The sequence below is a fragment of the Oncorhynchus tshawytscha genome, unplaced genomic scaffold (assembly GCF_018296145.1).
Source record: "Oncorhynchus tshawytscha isolate Ot180627B unplaced genomic scaffold, Otsh_v2.0 Un_contig_6491_pilon_pilon, whole genome shotgun sequence".
In the NCBI taxonomy this organism is placed as follows: Eukaryota; Metazoa; Chordata; class Actinopteri; order Salmoniformes; family Salmonidae; genus Oncorhynchus; species Oncorhynchus tshawytscha.
In genome coordinates, this window is record NW_024609576.1 from 92,146 (window position 1) to 113,260 (window position 21,115).

At 51.3% G+C, this 21,115-nt stretch overlaps 1 protein-coding gene and 1 long non-coding RNA gene across 7 annotated transcripts; one reads left to right on the forward strand and one right to left on the reverse strand.

The window, feature by feature from the left end:
- The first annotated feature begins 2,047 nt into the window (after positions 1-2,047).
- On the forward strand, positions 2,048-16,418 carry tgfbrap1 (transforming growth factor, beta receptor associated protein 1). 6 transcript variants are annotated; one of them, XM_042316017.1, is made up of 12 exons: positions 2,048-2,508; positions 3,897-4,646; positions 5,064-5,258; positions 6,205-6,359; positions 11,902-12,140; positions 12,295-12,480; positions 12,775-12,832; positions 13,076-13,219; positions 13,559-13,717; positions 14,103-14,262; positions 14,860-15,308; positions 15,501-16,418. In XM_042316017.1, exons 2-12 carry the CDS (start codon positions 3,959-3,961, stop codon positions 15,690-15,692), a joined length of 2,625 nt encoding a protein of 874 aa, XP_042171951.1. In that variant the 5' UTR covers positions 2,048-2,508; positions 3,897-3,958; the 3' UTR covers positions 15,693-16,418. The 6 variants fall into 6 exon arrangements, with proteins under 6 accessions (XP_042171951.1, XP_042171954.1, XP_042171953.1 ...); XM_042316020.1 differs by having other exon boundaries at positions 3,939-4,646; XM_042316019.1 differs by having other exon boundaries at positions 2,048-2,448.
- Positions 16,419-17,002: 584 nt separating this feature from the next.
- LOC121845191 lies at positions 17,003-17,551 on the reverse strand. Its single transcript, XR_006082418.1, has 2 exons — positions 17,130-17,551; positions 17,003-17,039 (listed from the first exon to the last, which is right to left on the reverse strand). It is a non-coding gene; the product is annotated as an uncharacterized LOC121845191 (long non-coding RNA).
- Positions 17,552-21,115: the final 3,564 nt, after the last annotated feature.

Sequence of the window (21,115 nt, forward strand, 5' to 3'; positions counted from 1 at the left end):
TACTGTTTTTATTTATTTACTTTTCTGCTCTTTTGCACACCAATATCTCTACCTGTACATGACCATCTGATCATTTATCACTCCAGTGTTATTAATCTGCAAAATTGTAATTATTCGCCTACCTCCTCATGCCTTTTGCACACAATGTATATAGACTCCCCTTTTTTTTTCCTACTGTGTTATTGACTTGTTAATTGTTTACTCCATGTGTAACTCTGTGTTGTCTGCTCACACTGCTATGCTTTATCTTGGCCAGGTCAGTTGCAAATGAGTTGCAAATGAGAACTTGTTCTCAACTAGCCTACCTGGTTAAATAAAGGTGAAATAAATACAAATAAATACAAATAAAATGCTCAACGGAGACCTTCATGCAGTAACCAATGGGATGCTCGAGGGGGGGTGTTCATGCAGTAACCAATGGGATGGAGGGGGGTGTTCATGCAGGTATTAATGGGATGCTCGAGGGGTGGGGTGTTCATGCAGTAACCAATGGGATGCTGCGTATTAATGGGATGGGGGGGTGTTCATGCAGGTATTAATGGGATGCTCGAGGGGTGGGGGTGTTCATGCAGGTATTAATGGGATGCTCGAGGGGGGGGTGTTCATGCAGGTATTAATGGGATGCTCGAGGGGTGGGGGTGTTCATGCAGGTATTAATGGGATGCTCAACGGAGACCTTCATGCAGTAACCAATGGGATGCTCGGGGGGGTGTTCATGCAGGTATTAATGGGATGGATGACCTTCATGCAGTAACCAATGGGATGCTCGAGGGGGGTGTTCATGCAGGTATTAATGGGATGCTCAACGGAGACCTTCATGCAGTAACCAATGGGATGCTCGAGGGGGTGTTCATGCAGTAACCAATGGGATGCTCGAGGGGTGGGGGTGTTCATGCAGGTATTAATGGGATGCTCAACGGAGACCTTCATGCAGTAACCAATGGGATGCTCGAGGGGGGGGGGTGTTCATGCAGGTATTAATGGGATGCTCAACGGAGACCTTCATGCAGTAACCAATGGGATGCTCGAGGGGGGTGTTCATGCAGGTATTAATGGGATGCTCGAGGGGGGGTGTTCATGCAGGTATTAATGGGATGCTCAACGGAGACCTTCATGCAGTAACCAATGGGATGCTCGAGTAACCAATGGGATGCTCGGGGGTGTTCATGCAGGTATTAATGGGATGCTCGAGGGGTAACCAATGGGGGGGTGTTCATGCAGGTATTAATGGGATGCTCGAGGGGGGTAGTTCATGCAGTAACCAACGAAATGCTTGAGGCGGGCGTGCCCACATGAAGGAATGCCCTGAATTGCAGGCCGCAATCACACACGATTGAAACAGACCAAGCATATTTGTGTAGGCCCTGGTACTCCACCAAGGTTCGAAGGACAAAGCCTATGGGGAAATGAATGGAGTTTTTGTAGGGTGTTTGGATAAACTGTGAAAATTAGGTCTGTGGTAAAACACAGGCTTATGAGATCTTGTACATTTTGTTCAATTTGATCATTTTCATCAGCTAATGTCACTTTGTGTGAATTTTGAAGCGTTTGTATAATCAAAAGCACATCAAGGCTTCATAATTCATAAAGGTCATGTTAACTGACTGATATTATCTCACAAAACGAATAAGATCTCCTAAGCCTGTGTTAACCTCAAACCTTATATAGGATAAGGAATGGCTGAAGGAACCACAGGTAACTCATTTCAGTTTGTTAGGACAACAAGCTGGCAGGCTCTTTAGCCCCCAATCTGGTTTTAATGTCTGGGAGAATCTCAATTGCATTTACTCACGAGGAGGATGGTGGGAGGAGCTATAGGAGGAGGGGCTCATTGTAATGTCTGGAATGGAGCCATAGAACGGGATAAAACACATGGAAACTCCATGTTTGACCCCGTTCCATAAACTCCATTCCAGCCATTACAATGAGCCCATCCTTCTATAGCTCCTCCCACCAACCAGGAAGAGAGGCCCAACTCGGCGGAAAATCTGTCTCCCTCCAGCAGGTGCCGTTTTTTCGCCCACCAAGCAAGGAGTTTTTGTATGGAGGTCAAGGAGTGTTGTTAGTCAACAAATTGGTCAACACAAAAATGAATGTCTTATTTGCAACGTGAGGTTTATTTGATCGAATATAAATTCCACTAATCCAAAGAAAGGATAGTTGGAAGCTAAACAGCCCGCACTGCCGCTTTGTGGACAACAACTCCCATTTTGGGGCGGAAAGACATGTAATTTTGTCAATATATGCATATATTGCCCCAATGCATTGTAAACAGGAAGCACAACCTCCTCATGACCTTCTTCGACCTGAAAACGTAGCGGCAGCTCTCCCTAGCGGTTAGCAAGCAGTTAGCAGCGAAGGGAGTGGAGAGATTGAGAAGTGAAAAGACAGGAAGGCCGTGGTACATCGGCGTCTCCTATACTAGATCTGCAGTGGCTACGGCTGGGGGTATGACAGCTTCTAGCTATCGTCTTTGTATGGACATGTGTAAATAGCTGTTTTTGAAAGGTTTGTACAGTAAACAGCAGCACCGATTTACCAATAATGACAGCCTGAGTCATTGCTTAGTAGCTTGTTACATACAGCCAGTCAACTAGCTAGCAGGCTGCTAAAACTGTTTAACATTAGCTGGAGAGCTTACTTTACTTCAGTCATTGCTCTACTTCCACAACGGATAGTCAATATTTGCATGATGTTGCTAGGTAATTAACGGACCCATTTTTGGCTCTGGGTTTGCTAATCAAAGTGCCCCAGAATTTCTCTAGAAATTATGTTATAGAGAAGGTTTGTTGCCAGCTAGGCTAGCTAGCATGATGGCTAACTGTCAAGTGATAATTGCTAGAAGTGTAGATGTAGTACCATTATTGCGGTATCCTCCTAGCTAACTAGTTAGGCCCTAGAGTTGTTCCACGTCCGTTCACGTGATCAGGGAAAGTTCCTGGTCCTACTGATTCCACACTAGCCTTGGAGTTGGGACTCTCAGTGAGAGTTTGTCAAATATTATTGGAAAGGCTGTTTCTTTGCACTTACAGGATGCATCCCAATTATCCACCCTTCTCCCAAAGTGTGCATGGATTTAAAAGCATTGGCTGAAGGAAATTTCCACCATTGTTACAGAAATAACCTGTAAGTGTGCAAGTGCACACTTTGGGAAAAGGGTGGAGAATCGGGACCCATCCACAGTGTGTTGACCTGATCCCCTCCTCTCTTGCAGGAGATGTCTGTGTTGACCTCATCCCCTCCTCTCTTGCAGGAGATGTCTGTGTTGACCTGATCCCCTCTTCTCTTGCAGGAGATGTCTGTGTTGACCTGATCCCCTCTTCTCTTGCAGGAGATGTCTGTGTTGACCTGATCTCACCGTCCTGACTCTTGCAGGAGATGTCTGTGTTGACCTGATCTCACCCTCCTGACTCTTGTAGGAGATGTCTGTGTTGACCTGATCTCCTCTCTTGCAGGAGATGTCTGTGTTGACCTGATCTCCTCCTCTCTTGCAGGAGATGTCTGTGTTGACCTGATCCCCTCCTCTCTTGCAGGAGATGTCTGTGTTGACCTGATCCCCTCCTCTCTTGCAGGAGATGTCTATGTTGACCTGATCCCCTCTTCTCTTGCAGGAGATGTCTATGTTGACCTGATCCCCTCTTCTCTTGCAGGAGATGTCTGTGTTGACCTGATCCCCTCTTCTCTTGCAGGAGATGTCTGTGTTGACCTGATCTCACCGTCCTGACTCTTGCAGGAGATGTCTGTGTTGACCTGATCTCACCCTCCTGACTCTTGCAGGAGATGTCTGTGTTGACCTGATCTCACCCTCCTGACTCTTGTAGGAGATGTCTGTGTTGACCTGATCTCCTCTCTTGCAGGAGATGTCTGTGTTGACCTGATCTCCTCCTCTCTTGCAGGAGATGTCTGTGTTGACCTGATCTCCTCCTCTCTTGCAGTAGATGTGTGCTGTGCCTTCAAGATGAGTGTGAAGGCATTTGAGCTGGTCCCTGCCGTGGAGCGGGAGCTCCTGATGGGAGACAAGGCCCGCATCAACATTGAGTGCATCGAGTGCTGCGGCAAGCACCTGTACGTGGGCACCAACGACTGCTTCATACATCACTTCCTGCTAGAGGAGCATGCCACGACCAAGGGGATGCTATCCTACACCGTCCAGAAGCTGCTGTTCAAGTACCTGGGCCTGAAAAAGCCCGTGGAGGCCCTGAAGGCCGCGTCAGCGTTAGAACGCATCATTGTGCTCTGTGATGCTACAGTTAGTGTTATTGACATGATCACCTTAGAACCCGTGCCTTCGGGCGGGGCCAAGATTAAGGGCGTGGCCGCGTTCTGCGTCAACGAGAACCCGGTGAACGGGGACCCGTTCTGCGTGGAGATCGGGGTGCTCTCGGCCCGGCGGCGCACTGTACAGATTTACATGGTTTACGAGGACAGGGTGCAGCTGGTGAAAGAGGTCAACACGCCGGGGCAGCCGTGTGCGGTCAGTCTGGACGGTTACTTCCTGTGCCTGGCCCTCTCCACACAGTACATGATCCTTAACTACAGCACAGGGGCCGCGCAGGACCTGTTCCCCTATGACAGCGAGGAGAGGAAGCCCATAGTCAAGAGGATCGGCAGGGAGGAGTTCCTCTTGGCTGCCCCTGGTGGCCTGGGTGAGTCATTACAACAACAGCTGTATTGTTTATCAGTAGATCTTATTACTAACATATCACTAGTGAAGTATGCTCTCTCTGTCTCTGTCTCTCTCTCTGTCTCTCTCTCTGTCTCTCTCTCTGTCTCTCTCTCTCTCTGTCTCTCTCTGTCTCTGTCTCTCTCTCTGTCTCTCTCTCTCTCTCTCTCTCTGTCTCTGTCTCTCTCTGTGTCTCTCTCTGTGTCTCTCTCTGTGTCTCTCTCTGTGTCTCTCTCTGTGTCTCTCTCTCTCTCTCTCTCTGTCTCTCTCTCTGTCTCTCTCTCTCTGTCTCTCTCTCTGTCTCTCTCTCTGTCTCTCTCTCTGTCTCTCTCTCTGTCTCTGTCTCTCTGTCTCTCTCTCTCTTTCTCTCTCTCTCTTTCTCTGTCTCTCTCTCTCTCAGGTATGTTTGCCAATGCAGAGGGTATATCCCAGCGTGCCCCAGTGAACTGGTCAGAGAGTGTGATGGGAGCCGCTGTGTGTTTTCCCTATGTGGTGGCGCTAGACGAGGGCTTCGTCACCATCCACAGTATGCTGGACCAGCAGCTCAAACAGACCCTCTCCTTCAGAGACGGACACATCCTACAGGACTTTGAAGGTGCCAACATGGCTCCCCTACACTAGTCTAAATGTCTAGCCTTGTTGGCTTACCTCAGTAGACCTATGTCTACAGTATCTATGGCTGAAGAGATGGTGACCTGTTCCTGTCTGTGTCCCTGACCTGTCTGTGTCCCTGACCCTGACCTGTCTGTGTCCCTGACCTGTCTGTGTCTGTGACCCTGACCTGTCTGTGACCCTGACCTGTCTGTGACCCTGACCTGTCTGTGTCCCTAACCCTAACCTGTCTGTGTCCCTAACCTGTCCCTGACCTGTCTGTGTCTCTGACCCTGACCTGTCTGTGTCCCTGACCCTGACCTGTCTGTGTCCCTGACCTGTCTGTGTCCCTGAAACTGTCCCTAAACCTAACTGTGACCAGTCCCTGTCAGTGGTTTTGTAGGTAAGCTGGTTCTGGCCTCCTAAAGTTGTGTATGTTCTGGTGCCCCTACCCCTGTTCCTAACTGTCCCTGTCCCCTGTCTCTGTTCCTAACTGTCCCTGTCCCCTGTCTCTGTTCCTAACTGTCCCTGTCCCCTGTCTCTGTTCCTAACTGTCTCTGTCCCTAACTGTGTCTCTGTCCCCTGTCTCTGTTCCTAATGGTCTCTGTCCCTAACTGTGTCCCTGTCCCCTGTCTCTGTTCCTAACTGTCTCTGTCCCTAACTGTGTCCCTGTCTCTGTTCCTAACTGTCTCTGCCCCTAACTGTGTCCCTGTCTCTGTTCCTAACTGTCTCTGTCCCTAACTGTGTCCCTGTCTCTGTTCCTAACTGTCTCTGTCCCTAACTGTGTCCCTGTCTCTGTTCCTAACTGTCTCTGTCCCTAACTGTGTCCCTGTCTCTGTTCCTAACTGTCTCTGTCCCTAACTGTGTCCCTGTCTTTGTTCCTAACTGTCTCTGTCCCTAACTGTGTCCCTGTCCCCTGTCTCTGTTCCTAACTGTCTCTGTCCCTATAGGTAAGGTGGTTCTGGCCTCCACTAAGGCTGTGTACGTGCTGGTGCCCCTACCCCTGGAGAGACAGATTCAGGAGCTGCTAGCTGGACACAGAGTGGAGGAGGCCCTGGCTCTGACTGAGGGAGTCAGGAGGAACATTCCCAAAGACAAGTTCCAGGTACAGACGGTCTGCCACAAATAGTGTTTCTGCTAGAGAGCTTGTCAATACTCTCCACTAGCTGAGAACAGATGATCAAAAGGCTGATTTCTAGGCCTCCCTAGTGGAGCAGGGGTCTAAGGCAGCGCTAGCTGTGCCACTAGTGGAGCAGGGGTCTAAGGCAGCGCTAGCTGTGCCACTAGTGGAGCAGGGGTCTAAGGCAGCGCTAGCTGTGTCACTAGTGGAGCAGGGGTCTAAGGCAGCGCTAGCTGTGTCACTAGTGGAGCAGGGGTCTAAGGCAGCGCTAGCTGTGCCACTAGTAGCAGGAGCAGGGGCTGTGCCACTAGTGGAGCAGGGGTCTAAGGCAGCGCTAGCGCTAGCTGTGCCACTAGTGGAGCAGGGGTCTAAGGCAGCGCTAGCTGTGCCACTAGTGGAGCAGGGGTCTAAGCCACTAGTGGAGCAGGGCTAGCTGTGCCACTAGTGGAGCAGGGGTCTAAGGCAGCGCTAGCTGTGCCACTAGTGGAGCAGGGGTCTAAGGGCAGCAGGGGTCTAAGGCTGTGCCACTAGCAGGGCAGCAGGGGCAGCGCTAGCTGTGCCACTAGAGGAGCAGGGGTCTAAGGCAGCGCTAGCTGTGCCACTAGAGGAGCAGGGTCTAAGGCAGCGGCTGTGCCACTAGAGGAGCAGGGGTCTAAGGCAGCGCTAGCTGTGCCACTAGTGGAGCAGTGGTCTAAGGCAGCTGTGCCACTAGAGGGCAGGGGTCTAAGGCAGCGCTAGCTGTGCCACTAGTAGGAGCAGGGGTCTAAGGCAGCGCTAGCTGTGCCACTAGAGGAGCAGGGTCTAAGGCAGCGCTAGCTGTGCCACTAGAGGAGCAGGGGTCTAAGGCAGCGCTAGCTGTGCCACTAGAGGAGCAGGGGTCTAAGGCAGCGCTAGCTGTGCCACTAGCTGTGCCACTAGAGGAGCAGGGGTCTAAGGCAGCGCTAGCTGTGCCACTAGTGGAGCAGTGGTCTAAGGCAGCGCTAGCTGTGCCACTAGAGGAGCAGGGGTCTAAGGCAGCGCTAGCTGTGCCACTAGAGGAGCAGTGGTCTAAGGCAGCGCTAGCTGTGCCACTAGAGGAGCAGTGGTCTAAGGCAGCGCTAGCTGTGCCACTAGAGGAGCAGGGGTCTAAGGCAGCGCTAGCTGTGCCACTAGAGGAGCAGGGGTCTAAGGCAGCGCTAGCTGTGCCACTAGAGGAGCAGGGGTCTAAGGCAGCGCTAGCTGTGCCACTAGAGGAGCAGTGGTCTAAGGCAGCGCTAGCTGTGCCACTAGTGGAGCAGTGGTCTAAGGCAGCGCTAGCTGTGGTCTAAGGCAGCGCTAGCTGTGCCACTAGAGGAGCAGTGGTCTAAGGCAGCGCTAGCTGTGCCACTAGAGGAGCAGTGGTCTAAGGCAGCGCTAGCTGTGCCACTAGTGGAGCAGTGGTCTAAGGCAGCGCTAGCTGTGCCACTAGAGGAGCAGTGGTCTAAGGCAGCGCTAGCTGTGCCACTAGTGGAGCAGTGGTCTAAGGCAGCTAGCTGTGCTAGCTGTGCCACTAGTGGAGCAGTGGTCTAAGGCAGGCTAGCAGGAGTGGTCTAAGGCAGCGCTAGCTGTGCCACTAGTGGAGCAGTGGTCTAAGGCAGCGCTAGCTGTGCCACTAGTGGAGCAGTGGTCTAAGGCAGCGCTGTGCCACTGGAGCAGTGGTCTAAGGCAGCGCTAGCTGTGGCCACTAGTGGAGCAGGGTCTAAGGCAGCGCTAGCTGTGCCACTAGTGGAGCAGTGGTCTAAGGCAGCGCTAGCTGTGCCACTAGTGGAGCAGTGGTCTAAGGCAGCGCTAGCTGTGCCACTAGTGGAGCAGTGGTCTAAGGCAGCGCTAGCTGTGCCACTAGTGGAGCAGTGGTCTAAGGCAGCGCTAGCTGTGCCACTAGTGGAGCAGTGGTCTAAGGCAGCGCTAGCTGTGCCACTAGTGGAGCAGTGGTCTAAGGCAGCGCTAGCTGTGCCACTAGTGGAGCAGTGGTCTAAGGCAGCGCTAGCTGTGCCACTAGTGGAGCAGTGGTCTAAGGCATCGCTAGCTGTGCCACTAGGAGCAGGGGTCTAAGGCAGCGCTAGCTGTGCCACTAGAGGAGCAGTGGTCTAAGGCAGCGCTAGCTGTGCCACTAGTGGAGCAGTGGTCTAAGGCAGCGCTAGCTGTGCCAGCAGTGGTCTAAGGCAGCGCTAGCTGTGCCACTAGAGCAGTGGTCTAAGGCAGCGCTAGCTGTGCCACTAGTGGAGCAGTGGTCTAAGGCAGCGCTAGCTGTGCCACTAGAGGAGCAGTGGTCTAAGGCAGCGCTAGCTGTGCCACTAGAGGAGCAGTGGTGCCAGCTGTGCCACTAGAGGAGCAGTGGTCTAAGGCAGCGCTAGCTGTGCCACTAGTGGAGCAGTGGTAAGGGTGCCACTAGAGGAGCAGTGGTCTAAGGCAGCGCTAGCTGTGCCACTAGTGGAGCAGTGGTCTAAGGCAGCTGTGCCACTAGAGGAGCAGTGGTCTAAGGCAGCGCTAGCTGTGCCACTAGAGGAGCAGTGGTCTAAGGCAGCGCTAGCTGTGCCACAGCGAGCAGTGGTCTAAGGCAGCGCTAGCTGTGCCACTAGTGGAGCAGTGGTCTAAGGCAGGCAGCTGTGCCACGCAGTGGTCTAAGGCAGCGCTAGCTGTGCCACTAGAGGAGCAGTGGTCTAAGGCAGCTGCTGTGCCACTAGAGGAGCAGTGGTCTAAGGCAGCGCTAGCTGTGCCACTAGTGGAGCAGTGGTCTAAGGCAGCGCTGTGCCACTAGTGGAGCAGTGGTCTGAGGCAGCGCTAGCTGTGGTCTAAGGCAGCGCTAGCTGTGCCACTAGTGGAGCAGTGGTCTAAGGCAGCGCTAGCTGTGCCACTAGTGGAGCAGTGGTCTAAGGCAGCGCTGTGCCACTAGTGGAGCAGTGGTCTAAGGCAGCGCTAGCTGTGCCACTAGAGGAGCAGTGGTCTAAGGCAGCGCTGTGCCACTAGTGGAGCAGTGGTCTAAGGCAGCGCTAGCTGTGCCACTAGAGGAGCAGTGGTCTAAGGCAGCGCTGTGCCACTAGTGGAGCAGTGGTCTAAGGCAGCGCTAGCTGTGCCACTAGTGGAGCAGTGGTCTAAGGCAGCGCTAGCTGTGCCACTAGAGGAGCAGTGGTCTAAGGCAGCGCTAGCTGTGCCACTAGTGGAGCAGTGGTCTAAGGCAGCGCTAGCTGTGCCACTAGTGGAGCAGTGGTCTGAGGCAGCGCTAGCTGTGCCACTAGTGGAGCAGTGGTCTGAGGCAGCGCTAGCTGTGCCACTAGTGGAGCAGTGGTCTAAGGCAGCGCTAGCTGTGCCACTAGTGGAGCAGTGGTCTAAGGCAGCGCTAGCTGTGCCACTAGTGGAGCAGTGGTCTAAGGCAGCGCTAGCTGTGCCACTAGTGGAGCAGTGGTCTAAGGCAGCTGTGCACTAGTGGTGCCACTAGTGGAGCAGTGGTCTGCTAGCTGTGCCACTAGTGGAGCAGTGGTCAGGCAGCGCTAGCTGTGCCACTAGTGGAGCAGTGGTCTAAGGCAGCGCTAGCTGTGCCACTAGTGGAGCAGTGGTCTAAGGCAGCACTAGCTGTGCCACTAGTTGAGCAGTGGTCTAAGGCAGCGCTAGCTGTGCCACTAGTGGAGCAGTGGTCTAAGGCAGCGCTGTGCCACTAGTGGAGCAGTGGTCTAAGGCAGCTAGCTGTGCCACTAGTGGAGCAGTGGTCTAAGGCAGCGCTAGCTGTGCCACTAGTGGAGCAGTGGTCTAAGGCAGCGCTAGCTGTGCCACTAGTGGGCAGTGGTCAGCTAGCTGTGCCACTAGTGGAGCAGTGGTCTAAGGCAGCGCTGTGCCACTAGTGGAGCAGTGGTCTGAGGCAGCGCTGTGCCACTAGTGGAGCAGTGGTCTGAGGCAGCGCTGTGCCACTAGTGGAGCAGTGGTCTGAGGCAGCGCTGTGCCACTAGTGGAGCAGTGGTCTGAGGCAGCGCTGTGCCACTAGTGGAGCAGTGGTCTGAGGCAGCGCTAGCTGTGCCACTAGTGGAGCAGTGGTCTGAGGCAGCGCTAGCTGTGCCACTAGTGGAGCAGTGGCTGAGGCAGCTGTGCCACTAGTGGAGCAGTGGTCTGAGGCAGCGCTAGCTGTGCCACTAGTGGAGCAGTGGTCTGAGGCAGCGCTAGCTGTGCCACTAGTGGAGCAGTGGTCTAGCTGTGCCACTAGTGGAGCAGTGGTCTGAGGCAGCGCTAGCTGTGCCACTAGAGGAGCTGGTGCCACTAGAGGAGCAGTGGTCTGAGGCAGCTGTGCCACTAGTGGAGCTGTGCCACTAGAGGAGCAGTGGTCTGAGGCAGCTGGAGCAGTGGTCTGAGGCAGCGCTAGCTGTGCCACTAGTGGAGGCAGCTGTGCCACTAGTGGAGCAGTGGTCTGTGCTGTGCCACTAGTGGAGCAGTGGTCTGAGGCAGCGCTAGCTGTGCCACTAGTGGAGCAGTGGTCTGAGGCAGCGCTAGCTGTGCCACTAGTGGAGCAGTGGTCTGAGGCAGCGCTAGCTGTGCCACTAGTGGAGCAGTGGAGCTGTGCACTAGTGGAGCAGTGGTCTGGTGCCACTAGTGGAGCAGTGGTCTAAGGCAGCGCTAGCTGTGCCACTAGTGGAGCAGTGGTCTGAGGCAGCGCTAGCTGTGCCACTAGTGGAGCAGTGGTCTGGAGCAGTGGTCTGAGGCAGCGCTAGCTGTGCCACTAGTGGAGCAGTGGTCTGAGGCAGCGCTAGCTGTGCCACTAGTGGAGCAGTGGTCTGAGGCAGCGCTAGCTGTGCCACTAGAGGAGCAGTGGTCTAAGGCAGCGCTAGCTGTGCCACTAGTGGAGCAGGGGTCTAAGGCAGCGCTGTGCCACTAGTGGAGCAGTGGTCTGAGGCAGCGCTAGCTGTGCCACTAGAGATCCTGGTTCGAGTCCAGGCTGTGTCGCAGCCGACTGCAACCGGGAGACCCATGGGGCGGCGCACAATAGGCCCAGCATCGTCTGGGTTAGGGGAGGGTTTGGCCGGGCAGGGATGTTCTTGTCCCTTTGTGATTTCTGTGGTGGGCCGGACGCAATGCATGCCGACACGGTCGCCAGGTGTACGGCGTTTCCTTCGACACATTGGTGCGGCTGGCTACCGGGTTAAGTGGGCATTGTGCCAAGAAGCAGTGCGGCTTGGTTGGGTTGTGTTTCGGAGGACGCACGGCTCTCGACCTTCTCCTCTCCCGAGTCCCATCGCTGCAACTCTCATAGGGACAAGACTGTAACTACCAATTGGAGACCACGAAATTGGAAAAAAAGGGGGGGCATTTTTAATAACAAAAAAAAAAAGTTGCTTTCTAAAGTTTCTTTGGGTCTTTTGTGAGTTCAGCCCAGGGGGTTATTGTGACAGTGACGCATCATGTGTTCCCAGGTGGCTCATTCAACTGGGGTGATTGGGTCCTTATGAAATGTAAAATATAGAATAAGAGGGATGAGATGTGATGCATCGTTAACGTTCTCTTTCATTACACCCCCCCCCTTCCTCAGATATTGCACAAAAGAATCCTCCAGCAAGCAGGATTCATACAGTTTGGACAGCTTCAGTTTCTCGAAGCGAAAGAACACTTCAGGACAGGTCAGTTGGACGTCCGGGAGTTGATCTCCCTCTACCCTCTCCTCCTCCCGGCCTCCTCCTCCTTCGCCCGCTGCCACCCGCCGCTCCACGGGTTCGCCGACCTCAACCACCTGGCGCAGGGGGACCAGGACAAGGTCCAGAGGTGCAAGAGGTAAGAGACGTGGTCCTCTGTTGGTCAGTTGGCAGAGTATGATGTTTGCAACCACTATAATAGTTGGTTTGATTCCCCGGACCATCTGTATGTAAAATACAGAATAAAGTGCCTACTATTATTATTATTAATATTATTATAATAATTATTCTAGGTTCCTCATCACGTACCTGGGTGAGGTGCGAAGCACGGAGGGGGCTAATGGCTGCCGGGAGGACGTGGACACGGCTCTGTTGAAGCTGTACGCTGAGCAGGACCACGAGAGTCTTCTGGACCTGCTGGCCTCCCCCAACGCCTGTTTACTGGCAGACAGCGCCCCCTGGCTAGAGAAACACCACAAGTGGGTACTGCAGCTAGCCTAGCGGGTACTGCAGCTAGCCTAGCGGGTACGGCAGCTAGCCTAGCGGGTACGGCAGCTAGCCTAGCGGGTATGGCAGCTAGCCTTGCCTAGCGGGTACGGCAGCTAGCCTTGCCCAGCCGGTACGACAGCTAGCCTAGTCTAGTTGGCACTACTATAGTTAGCCTAGTGGGCACTAAGATATTGCATTCAAAGTAGCCTGCTATGCTATTGCCTTTTAAAGTGTGTAATGAGTGTGTTTTTTTTATGTTGGTTTATCTTTGTCCTGAACATCAGGTATTTTGCACTCGGCCTCCTCTACCATTATAACGGACAGGATTCAGCTGCTCTACAGGTAAACATACTACTACTGTACACTACCTTCATTTGAACACGGTGACCGTACCACCATGGCTCTTTATATGGCAAATCAAATAAATCTTAATCAAATATGGCCACATCTTAAACGAATGCGTTTTGAGCACCTAGGTTGAAAAGCCCTATTAAATCCAATCCATTATCTTGATTATTAATTGAATATGAATTGTAATGAAATGACTATGGGGTTGTAAGATACCTCTCTACTCTACTCCTGTAGTTGTGGGTGCAGGTTGTGAATGGGGACCTTCAGGACTCTACCAGGTCTGACCTGTATGAGTACATTGTGGACTTCCTGGGTTTCTGTTCCAACCCGGACCTGGTGTGGAAATATGCGGACTGGGCCCTGCAGAGAGACCAGACGGTACGTTTCTGTCTGCGGTTCCAAATGGCACCTTAATCCCTATATTGTATACTACTTTTGACCAGGGCCCTATATTGTATACTACTTTTGACCAGGGCCCTATATTGTATACTACTTTTGACCAGGGCCCTATATTCTATACTACTTTTGACCAGGGCCCTATATTGTATACTACTTTTGACCAGGGCACTATATTGCATGCTACTTTTGACCAGAGCCCTAAGTTCTAGCAGAAACTAAGTAATGATGTCGACTGCCGGCCATTTTGGATATACCCGTAGGAGTAAAGAAGACTCTCCTCGTTGTAATTCTATGGGTGTTTATCTGTGGTCTCTCTAGATAGGGGTGCAGATCTTCACCAGGAGGCCGGTGGGTCAGGACCAGGTTAAGGAGCAGAAGGACCAGGTGAACCCAGACGACGTCATCACGTACCTGGGGAAACACAGCCAGGCTCTGCTGCTCTACCTGGAACACCTGGTGCTGGGCCGACGGATACAGGTCAGAACATACACAGGACTTCAGAACATATTCCATACTCCACGATTTACCTCCTTGAACTTCCCCTGGTGCTTGGTCTTTACTGCTCTCTCTCTCTCTGTCTGTCTCTGTCTGTTTGTCTCTGTCTCGCTGTCTCTCTCTGTCTCGCTGTCTCTCTACTCTCTCGCTGTCTGTCTCTGTCTACTGTATGTAACTCTCTGTCTCTCTCTCTCTCTGTGTCTACTGTATGTAACTCTCTGTCTCTCTCTCTCTCTCTGTGTCTACTGTATGTAACTCTGTCTACTGTATGTAACTCTGTCTACTGTATGTAACTCTCTGTCTCTCTCTCTCTCTGTGTCTACTGTATGTAACTCTGTCTACTGTATGTAACTCTGTCTCTCTGTAGAAAGAGAAGCTCCACACCCACCTGGCAGTGCAGTACACAGACAGAGTCCTGTCTCTCCTGTCTCAGTCCCCCCCAGTGGACCAACAGGTGTCTGTAGCCCGGGACAAACTCCAGCTCCTCCTCAGGGAGTCCAGCCTGTACCGCGTCCAACTACTACTTGGTGAGTTGTCCAATGTCATTGTGTCCCAAATTACACCCTATTCCGTATCCAGTGCTCAGGTCAAAAGTAGTGCACTACATCAGGAATGGGGTGTAATTTTGGATGTGACCAATGTTGTTGATTTCCACGTTTTTAAACGATATTATAGTTAGATCTCGCCCAGGTGAGGTATTGTTACTGTTTAAACATGAGATAATACCAATACACTACATTTAGTTTCCTGGCAGAATAATGGGGTCCTCCAAAAAGGACAGAATGTCTATAACCCTGGTTTTATCCACGATGACGTGGTTATAACCTGCTATAACCCTGGTTTTATCCACGATGACGTGGTTATAACCTGCTATAACCCTGGTTTTATCCACGATGACGTGGTTATAACCGGTTATAACCCTGGTTTTAATCCACGACGACGTGGTTATAACCCTGGTTTTATCCACGATGACGTGGTTATAACCCTGGTTTTAATCCACGATGACGTGGTTATAACCCTGGTTTTATCCACGATGACGTGGTTATAACCCTGGTTTTAATCCACGATGACGTGGTTATAACCCTGGTATAACCTATGGCTCTGTCTCCCCCTCCCTCCCTCAGGTAAGATCCAGGAATGTGACCAGTTGTTTCTGGAGAGAGCCACGCTCCACGGGAAACTAGAGGAGCACGATAAGGCATTACACATCCTGGTGCACCAGCTAAAAGACTTCCCTGCTGCTGAGGCCTACTGCGTGTGGTGTTCCGCCTCCCGGGACCCGGCCTACCAGCAGAGCCTCTTCCACCTCCTCCTGGGGGTCTATCTGGACCGGGACCTTCCCAGTAGTACGGTCACCGGGGAGCTGGAGATGGCAGCGGTGGATCTGTTAAACCGGCACGGGGAGGTGTTCGACGCTGTGCGCGTACTGGACCTGCTTCCTGAAGGCTGGTCCCTGCAGCTGCTTCGCCCGTTCCTCGGACGCGCCCTGCGGGGGAGTATGCACGCCTGCCGCACCTCCCAGGTTGCACTGGGGCTGGCGAGGTCAGAGAACATACAGCTGCAGCACGACAGGGTGAGATTGGAACGACGCGACACACATACTGCACGCACACACACACACACACACACACACACACACACACAACTCTGCATTATGTGTTTACGACAAAGCTCTCCTGATTTTAAATCTTTGTAATTGCTTCTATGTTCTGCTGAGTCGTGATGAAGGTGAGATGTAACTGTGGCCTTGTTGTCGTGTCATCAGTTGAAGCAGAGGAGGAGCCCAGTCCTGGTATCACAGAAGAAGGGGTGTGTTCTGTGCCACAACACCTTCAGCGAGCCGGACTGTGTGTGTCTTCCAGGAGGCGTGCCCGTACACACACACTGTGCCGCCCAGAGGGTGGTACGAGACTCGCCCACCAGGAGACAACTAGCCAATAGCAACAACCACACATGAAGCCCCTTGACCACCATCACCACCCAAGCCTCGCCCAGAGCCAGTGTGATGGGAGGAGCCTAGCAGCAGCCTGGGCTGTGATTGGTTGTGTCTGGGTGGGGGGGGGGGTCACATCAGATGATGACTATGGGGGATAAAAGCACAGCGGTTACCATGGCTACCGTGGTCCAGCGTAGTGGGAGCAGCCCTGGAGCAGCTGACCACACCTCTCTACTGTGTGTGTGTGTGTGTGTGTGTGTGTGTGTGTGTGTGTGAGAGAAGGTACTTATTCCAGTGCCACCATTCATAAACAACAGGGAGACTGATGACCGACTGAGTTGTGAATGAAGTTCTACAACAAGAACTTAACTCCACATCCATCCATAATGACTCTAAACATTGAAGTGAAACCTACAGTCTGTCCTGATCCAGTGCTGAACCCCTCCTCTGTTATGTCTGTCCTGATCCAGTGCTGAACCCCTCCTCTGTTATGTCTGTCCTGATCCAGTGCTGAACCCCTCCTCTGTTATGTCCTGATCCAGTGCTGAACCCCTCCTCTGTTATGTCTGTCCTGGTCCAGTGCTGAACCCCTCCTCTGTTATGTCTGTCCTGGTCTAGTGCTGAACCCCTCCTCTGTTATGTCCTGGTCCAGTGCTGAACCCCTCCTCTGTTATGTCCTGGTCCAGTGCTGAACCCCTCCTCTGTTATGTCCTGGTCCAGTGCTGAACCCCTCTGTTATGTCCCCCTCCTCTGTTATGTCCTGGTCCAGTGCTGAACCCCTCCTCTGTTATGTCCTGGTCCAGTGCTGAACCCCTCCTCTGTTATGTCCTGGTCCAGTGCTGAACCCCTCCTCTGTTATGTCCTGGTCCAGTGCTGAACCCCTCCTCTGTTATGTCCTGGTCTAGTGCTGAACCCCTCCTCTGTTATGTCCTGGTCCAGTGCTGAACCCCTCCTCTGTTATGTCCTGGTCAGTGCTGAACCCCTCCTCTGTTATGTCTGTCCTGGTCCAGTGCTGAACCCCCCTCTGTTATGTCTGTCCTGGTCCAGTGCTGAACCCCTCCTCTGTTATGTCTGTCCTGATCCAGTGCTGAACCCCTCCTCTGTTATGTCTGTCCTGATCCAGTGCTGAACCCCTCCTCTGTTATGTCTGTCCTGATCCAGTGCTGAACCCCTCCTCTGTTATGTCTGTCCTGATCCAGTGCTGAACCCCTCCTCTGTTATGTCTGTCCTGATCCAGTGCTGAACCCCTCCTCTGTTATGTCTGTCCAGTGCTGAACCCCTCCTCTGTTATGTCTGTCCTGTCCAGTGCTGAACCCCTCCTCTGTTATGTCTGTCCTGGTCCAGTGCTGAACCCCTCCTCTGTTATGTCTGTCCTGATCCAGTGCTGAACCCCTCCTCTGTTATGTCCTGGTCCAGTGCTGAACCCCCCCTCTGTTATGTCCTGGTCCAGTGCTGAACCCTGGTCCTGTGCTGAACCCCTCTGTTATGTCCTGGTCCAGTGCTGAACCCCTCCTCTGTTATGTCCTGGTCCAGTGCTGAACCCCTCCTCTGTTATGTCCTGGTCTAGAGCTGAACCCCTCCTCTGTTATGTCTGTCCTGGCCCAAACCTGAGATGAGCTTGAGTCTATCCCTGGGGAGGGTCTTACTGCAGAACACAGTACAAGCAGACCAGTTAGACATCTCCTCCTTCACTACAGTGGCTCCCCTCTGCTGCTGGTTTCTGAGACTGAACTTGAAGACGATGATTCCCCAGTGAGGCTGTGTTCACAGCCAGGAGCGTTCCTAATTGTTGCTAAATGTTCTGCTGTGTTGCGCACACTCTCTCTCACCCCTCCAACCTGCTCCCCTTCCAGAACATTGTGTCCACACTACTTAAGAACTGTCTCTCTGCCTTCAAGCAACAAAAAAACAATGGTTTGGTTTTCACTTTGCTAACCAAGGTGGGGTTGAAACATCCAGCTAACCTGATGCTAGCTGGTTTCAGCTCAGACCAGGGCCGTATTCATTAGGCACCAAACTGAAGTAAACATGATAGGGACTAGCTGAGCCATCTCGAAAAACAAACTTGTTTTCCTTTTCCACTGCGAAACATTTTGTTTCGGTGTTCCCTGATGAACATGACCCGGCTCTATGGGATGTGAAATGCTAAAACACTGAACAGAAGAATTGGCTAATGTTTCACTGACCAAAGCAAACGTTTAACCTGATCCCAGATCTGTTCGTGCTCATGCCAACTTCATTGCTATTAGTCAAGCCAATTATTTTTGGCATGATTATGAGTGACAAGGAGTTGTCATGGTGACACAAACAGACTGGCACTCAGGCTAAGCTATGTCCTATTTATAGAGTTCTCGGCTCTGTATCTGTCCCATTATAACATCAGTGACAGCATGAGCAGCACCATTGAGGCTATCACCATTTTAAAGTAGTACATTTTCTTATTTTTTCTATGTTTGAGTGTATCGTTAATATTAGTGATTTACCTCCACCTGCATTGCCCGGGGTCTTGAACCAAATCTTGTCATTTAATTTGTTGTGGCCACTACAAGGCTTTGATGTAGCTTAAAGCCATTTACAAAACTAAGCAAACCAATTTGAAGAAGACAATGTTCTCTGATCATTGACCGATCGCTCCCAAACTCATAGGAATCGCTGTCCAGTTGACTACTTTAAAATGGTGGAAGCGCTCCGTGGCAAAGTCCATGCAAATAGTGTTATTTCCAAGTACTGATCTCTCTCCATCTCTATGGTCCTGTCCCAGTTCACGTCGATCAGTGAACAACATGATTGTGGGTCGAACAAAAGCAGGAAATCAGCCTTTGTATTAACACATGGATTTACAGGGAATCCTTCAATTATGCAAATTAGCCGGTAAAATCTTGTTTGTTTTTTGTGCCGAGGCGTTAAAACCCAGACTCAGCGTTTTGTGAACAGTAAAAGGGAACATGCATTGCAATGCAGTCTGTTTGTTTAAAGGCTTTAGTTGTTTTGTTCTCACCCTGCTTGCAAGGTTTATAGCAAACTGATTTATCGGTCAAAAAAACTATTGACTTTTTAAAATGTGTGAAATGTCAAACTTTTTGATGGATTTTGCAATAGACCATTTGATGAGCACAGACTAAGTGAAACTCCTCTTTTACTCACACACACACACACACACACACACACACACTTCCTTCTCTGTTCTTCTTCTCTCTGATATCCAGTTTGTTTCTCTGTTGGTGAAGGGTGTTGTGTCTGTCTGTTTCTCAGGTGGCACCCTATTCCCTATATAATACACTACATTTGACCAGGACCTCTGGCCGTTTGGGATGCACCCTATTCCCTATATAATACACTACATTTGACCAGGACCTCTGGCCGTTTGGGATGCACCCTATTCCCTATATAATACACTACATTTGACCAGGACCTCTGGCCGTTTGGGATGCACCCTATTCCCTATATAATACACTACATTTGACCAGGACCTCTGGCCGTTTGGGATGCACCCTATTCCCTATATAATACACTACATTTGACCAGGACCTCTGGCCGTTTGGGATGCACCCTATTCCCTATATAATACACTACATTTGACCAGGACCTCTGGCCGTTTGGGATGCACCCGATTCCCTATATAATGCATTACATTTGACCAGGACCTCTGGCCGTTTGGGATGCACCCTATTCCCTATATAATACACTACATTTGACCAGGACCTCTAGCCGTTTGGGATGCACTCTATTCCCGTCCTGATCACACCCGTCCTGATCACACCCGTAACTGATCACACCCGTAACTGATCACACCCGTCCTGATCACACCGTAACGGATCACACCGTAACGGATCACACCGTAACTGCTGCCATGTGACTGGAAACAGATATGACTCTACATGTTGTAGATGAAGGTGTTGTTGTCTGGCTCTCTATTTCCTCCATACTCCACTACTGGTTTGATTCCCTATTGGCACCTGCACCGATGATGCACTTAATGTTCTGTTACTTGATAAAGGAATGAATCACTGTCCGTTACACGATTGAAGATCTAAATTATTATTTTTTTAATCGTTGAAAGAGTGTAGTGTAGAATACCGGACTGAGCAGTCTTCTAGGTTTTGTTAAATGCCAAAGGTATTGTTCCCCTGATATTTGGGGAAAACAAAAATAAAAAAGAATCATTCTTGTGTACACAAAGCCAGGAGCATATTTGTGGGCAGGGCTGACTATTCCAGTGGCTGGTTCCATGCACAGTGATTGGCCAGGATAACTAGGTCAGATGTACCGATTGGACACATTATTTACAATAACTCCGCCCCCCCCCCAAGAGTGGCACGTTTTGGAGGAGATGATGTCAGTGGACAACACCTTTAACACTATCTGGCACCCTATTTAGTATGTAGTGCACTACTTTGGACCAGAGCACATAATGGGTCTGGTTTAAAGTAGTGCACTATATAGGGAACAGGGTTCCATTTGCCCTGGTCTAAAGTAGTGCACTATATAGGAAACGGGGTTCCATTTGCCCTGGTCTAAAGTAGTGCACTATATAGGGAACGGGGTTCCATTTCAGACAGCTTCAGGACCATCAATCCTTCTGTATGGTCATCTCTGGAACGGGGTTCCATTTCACACAGCTTCAGGACCATCCCATCCTTCTGTATGGTCATCTCTGGAACGGGGTTCCATTTCACACAGCTTCAGGACCATCCCATCCTTCTGTATGGTCATCTCTGGAACGGGGTTCCATTTCACACAGCTTCAGGACCATCCCATCCTTCTGTATGGTCATCTCTGGAACGGGGGTTCCATTTCATGGTCATCTCACGGGGTTCCATTTCACACAGCTTCAGGACCATCCATCCTTCTGTATGGTCATCTCTGGAACGGGGTTCCATTTCACACAGCTTCAGGACCATCCCATCCTTCTGTATGGTCATCTCTGGAACGGGGTTCCATTTCACACAGCTTCAGGACCATCCCATCCTTCTGTATGGTCATCTCTGGAACGGGGTTCCATTTCACACAGCTTCAGGACCATCCCATCCTTCTGTATGGTCATCTCTGGATGGATGTTCAAAATGGACCCATCTTTTCCATCACTTCTCAGATCATTTCAGTGACGTCTGATTTCAAGATTAACATTTTTTTATTAAAATTGTTACATGTTGAATAGCAACTTTAACTGGTTCCAGGCTTCCTTCTGTTAGTGCCTGGGCTGTCGACGCTATACACATGGGCTCAGGTCTAAAGTAGTGCACTATATAGGGAATGGGGTGCCATTTGCCCTGGTCTAAAGTAGTGCACTATATAGGGAATGGGGTGCCATTTGCCCTGGTCTAAAGTAGTGCACTATATAGGGAATGGGGTGCCATTTGCCCTGGTCTAAAGTAGTGCACTATATAGGGAATGGGGCCCTGGTCTAAAGTAGTGCACTATATAGGGAATGAGGTGTCTTTTGG

Excerpts from the sequence above, each read along its gene's own strand:
- tgfbrap1 (XM_042316017.1), top strand. The coding sequence starts at position 3,959 with ATGAGTGTGAAGGCATTTGAGCTGGTCCCTGCCGTGGAGCGGGAGCTC. Across the intron at positions 5,259-6,204 it reads CATCCTACAGGACTTTGAAG|GTAAGGTGGTTCTGGCCTCC; the intron begins GTGCCAACATGG and ends CTGTCCCTATAG. Across the intron at positions 15,309-15,500 it reads TACAGCTGCAGCACGACAGG|TTGAAGCAGAGGAGGAGCCC; the intron begins GTGAGATTGGAA and ends TCGTGTCATCAG.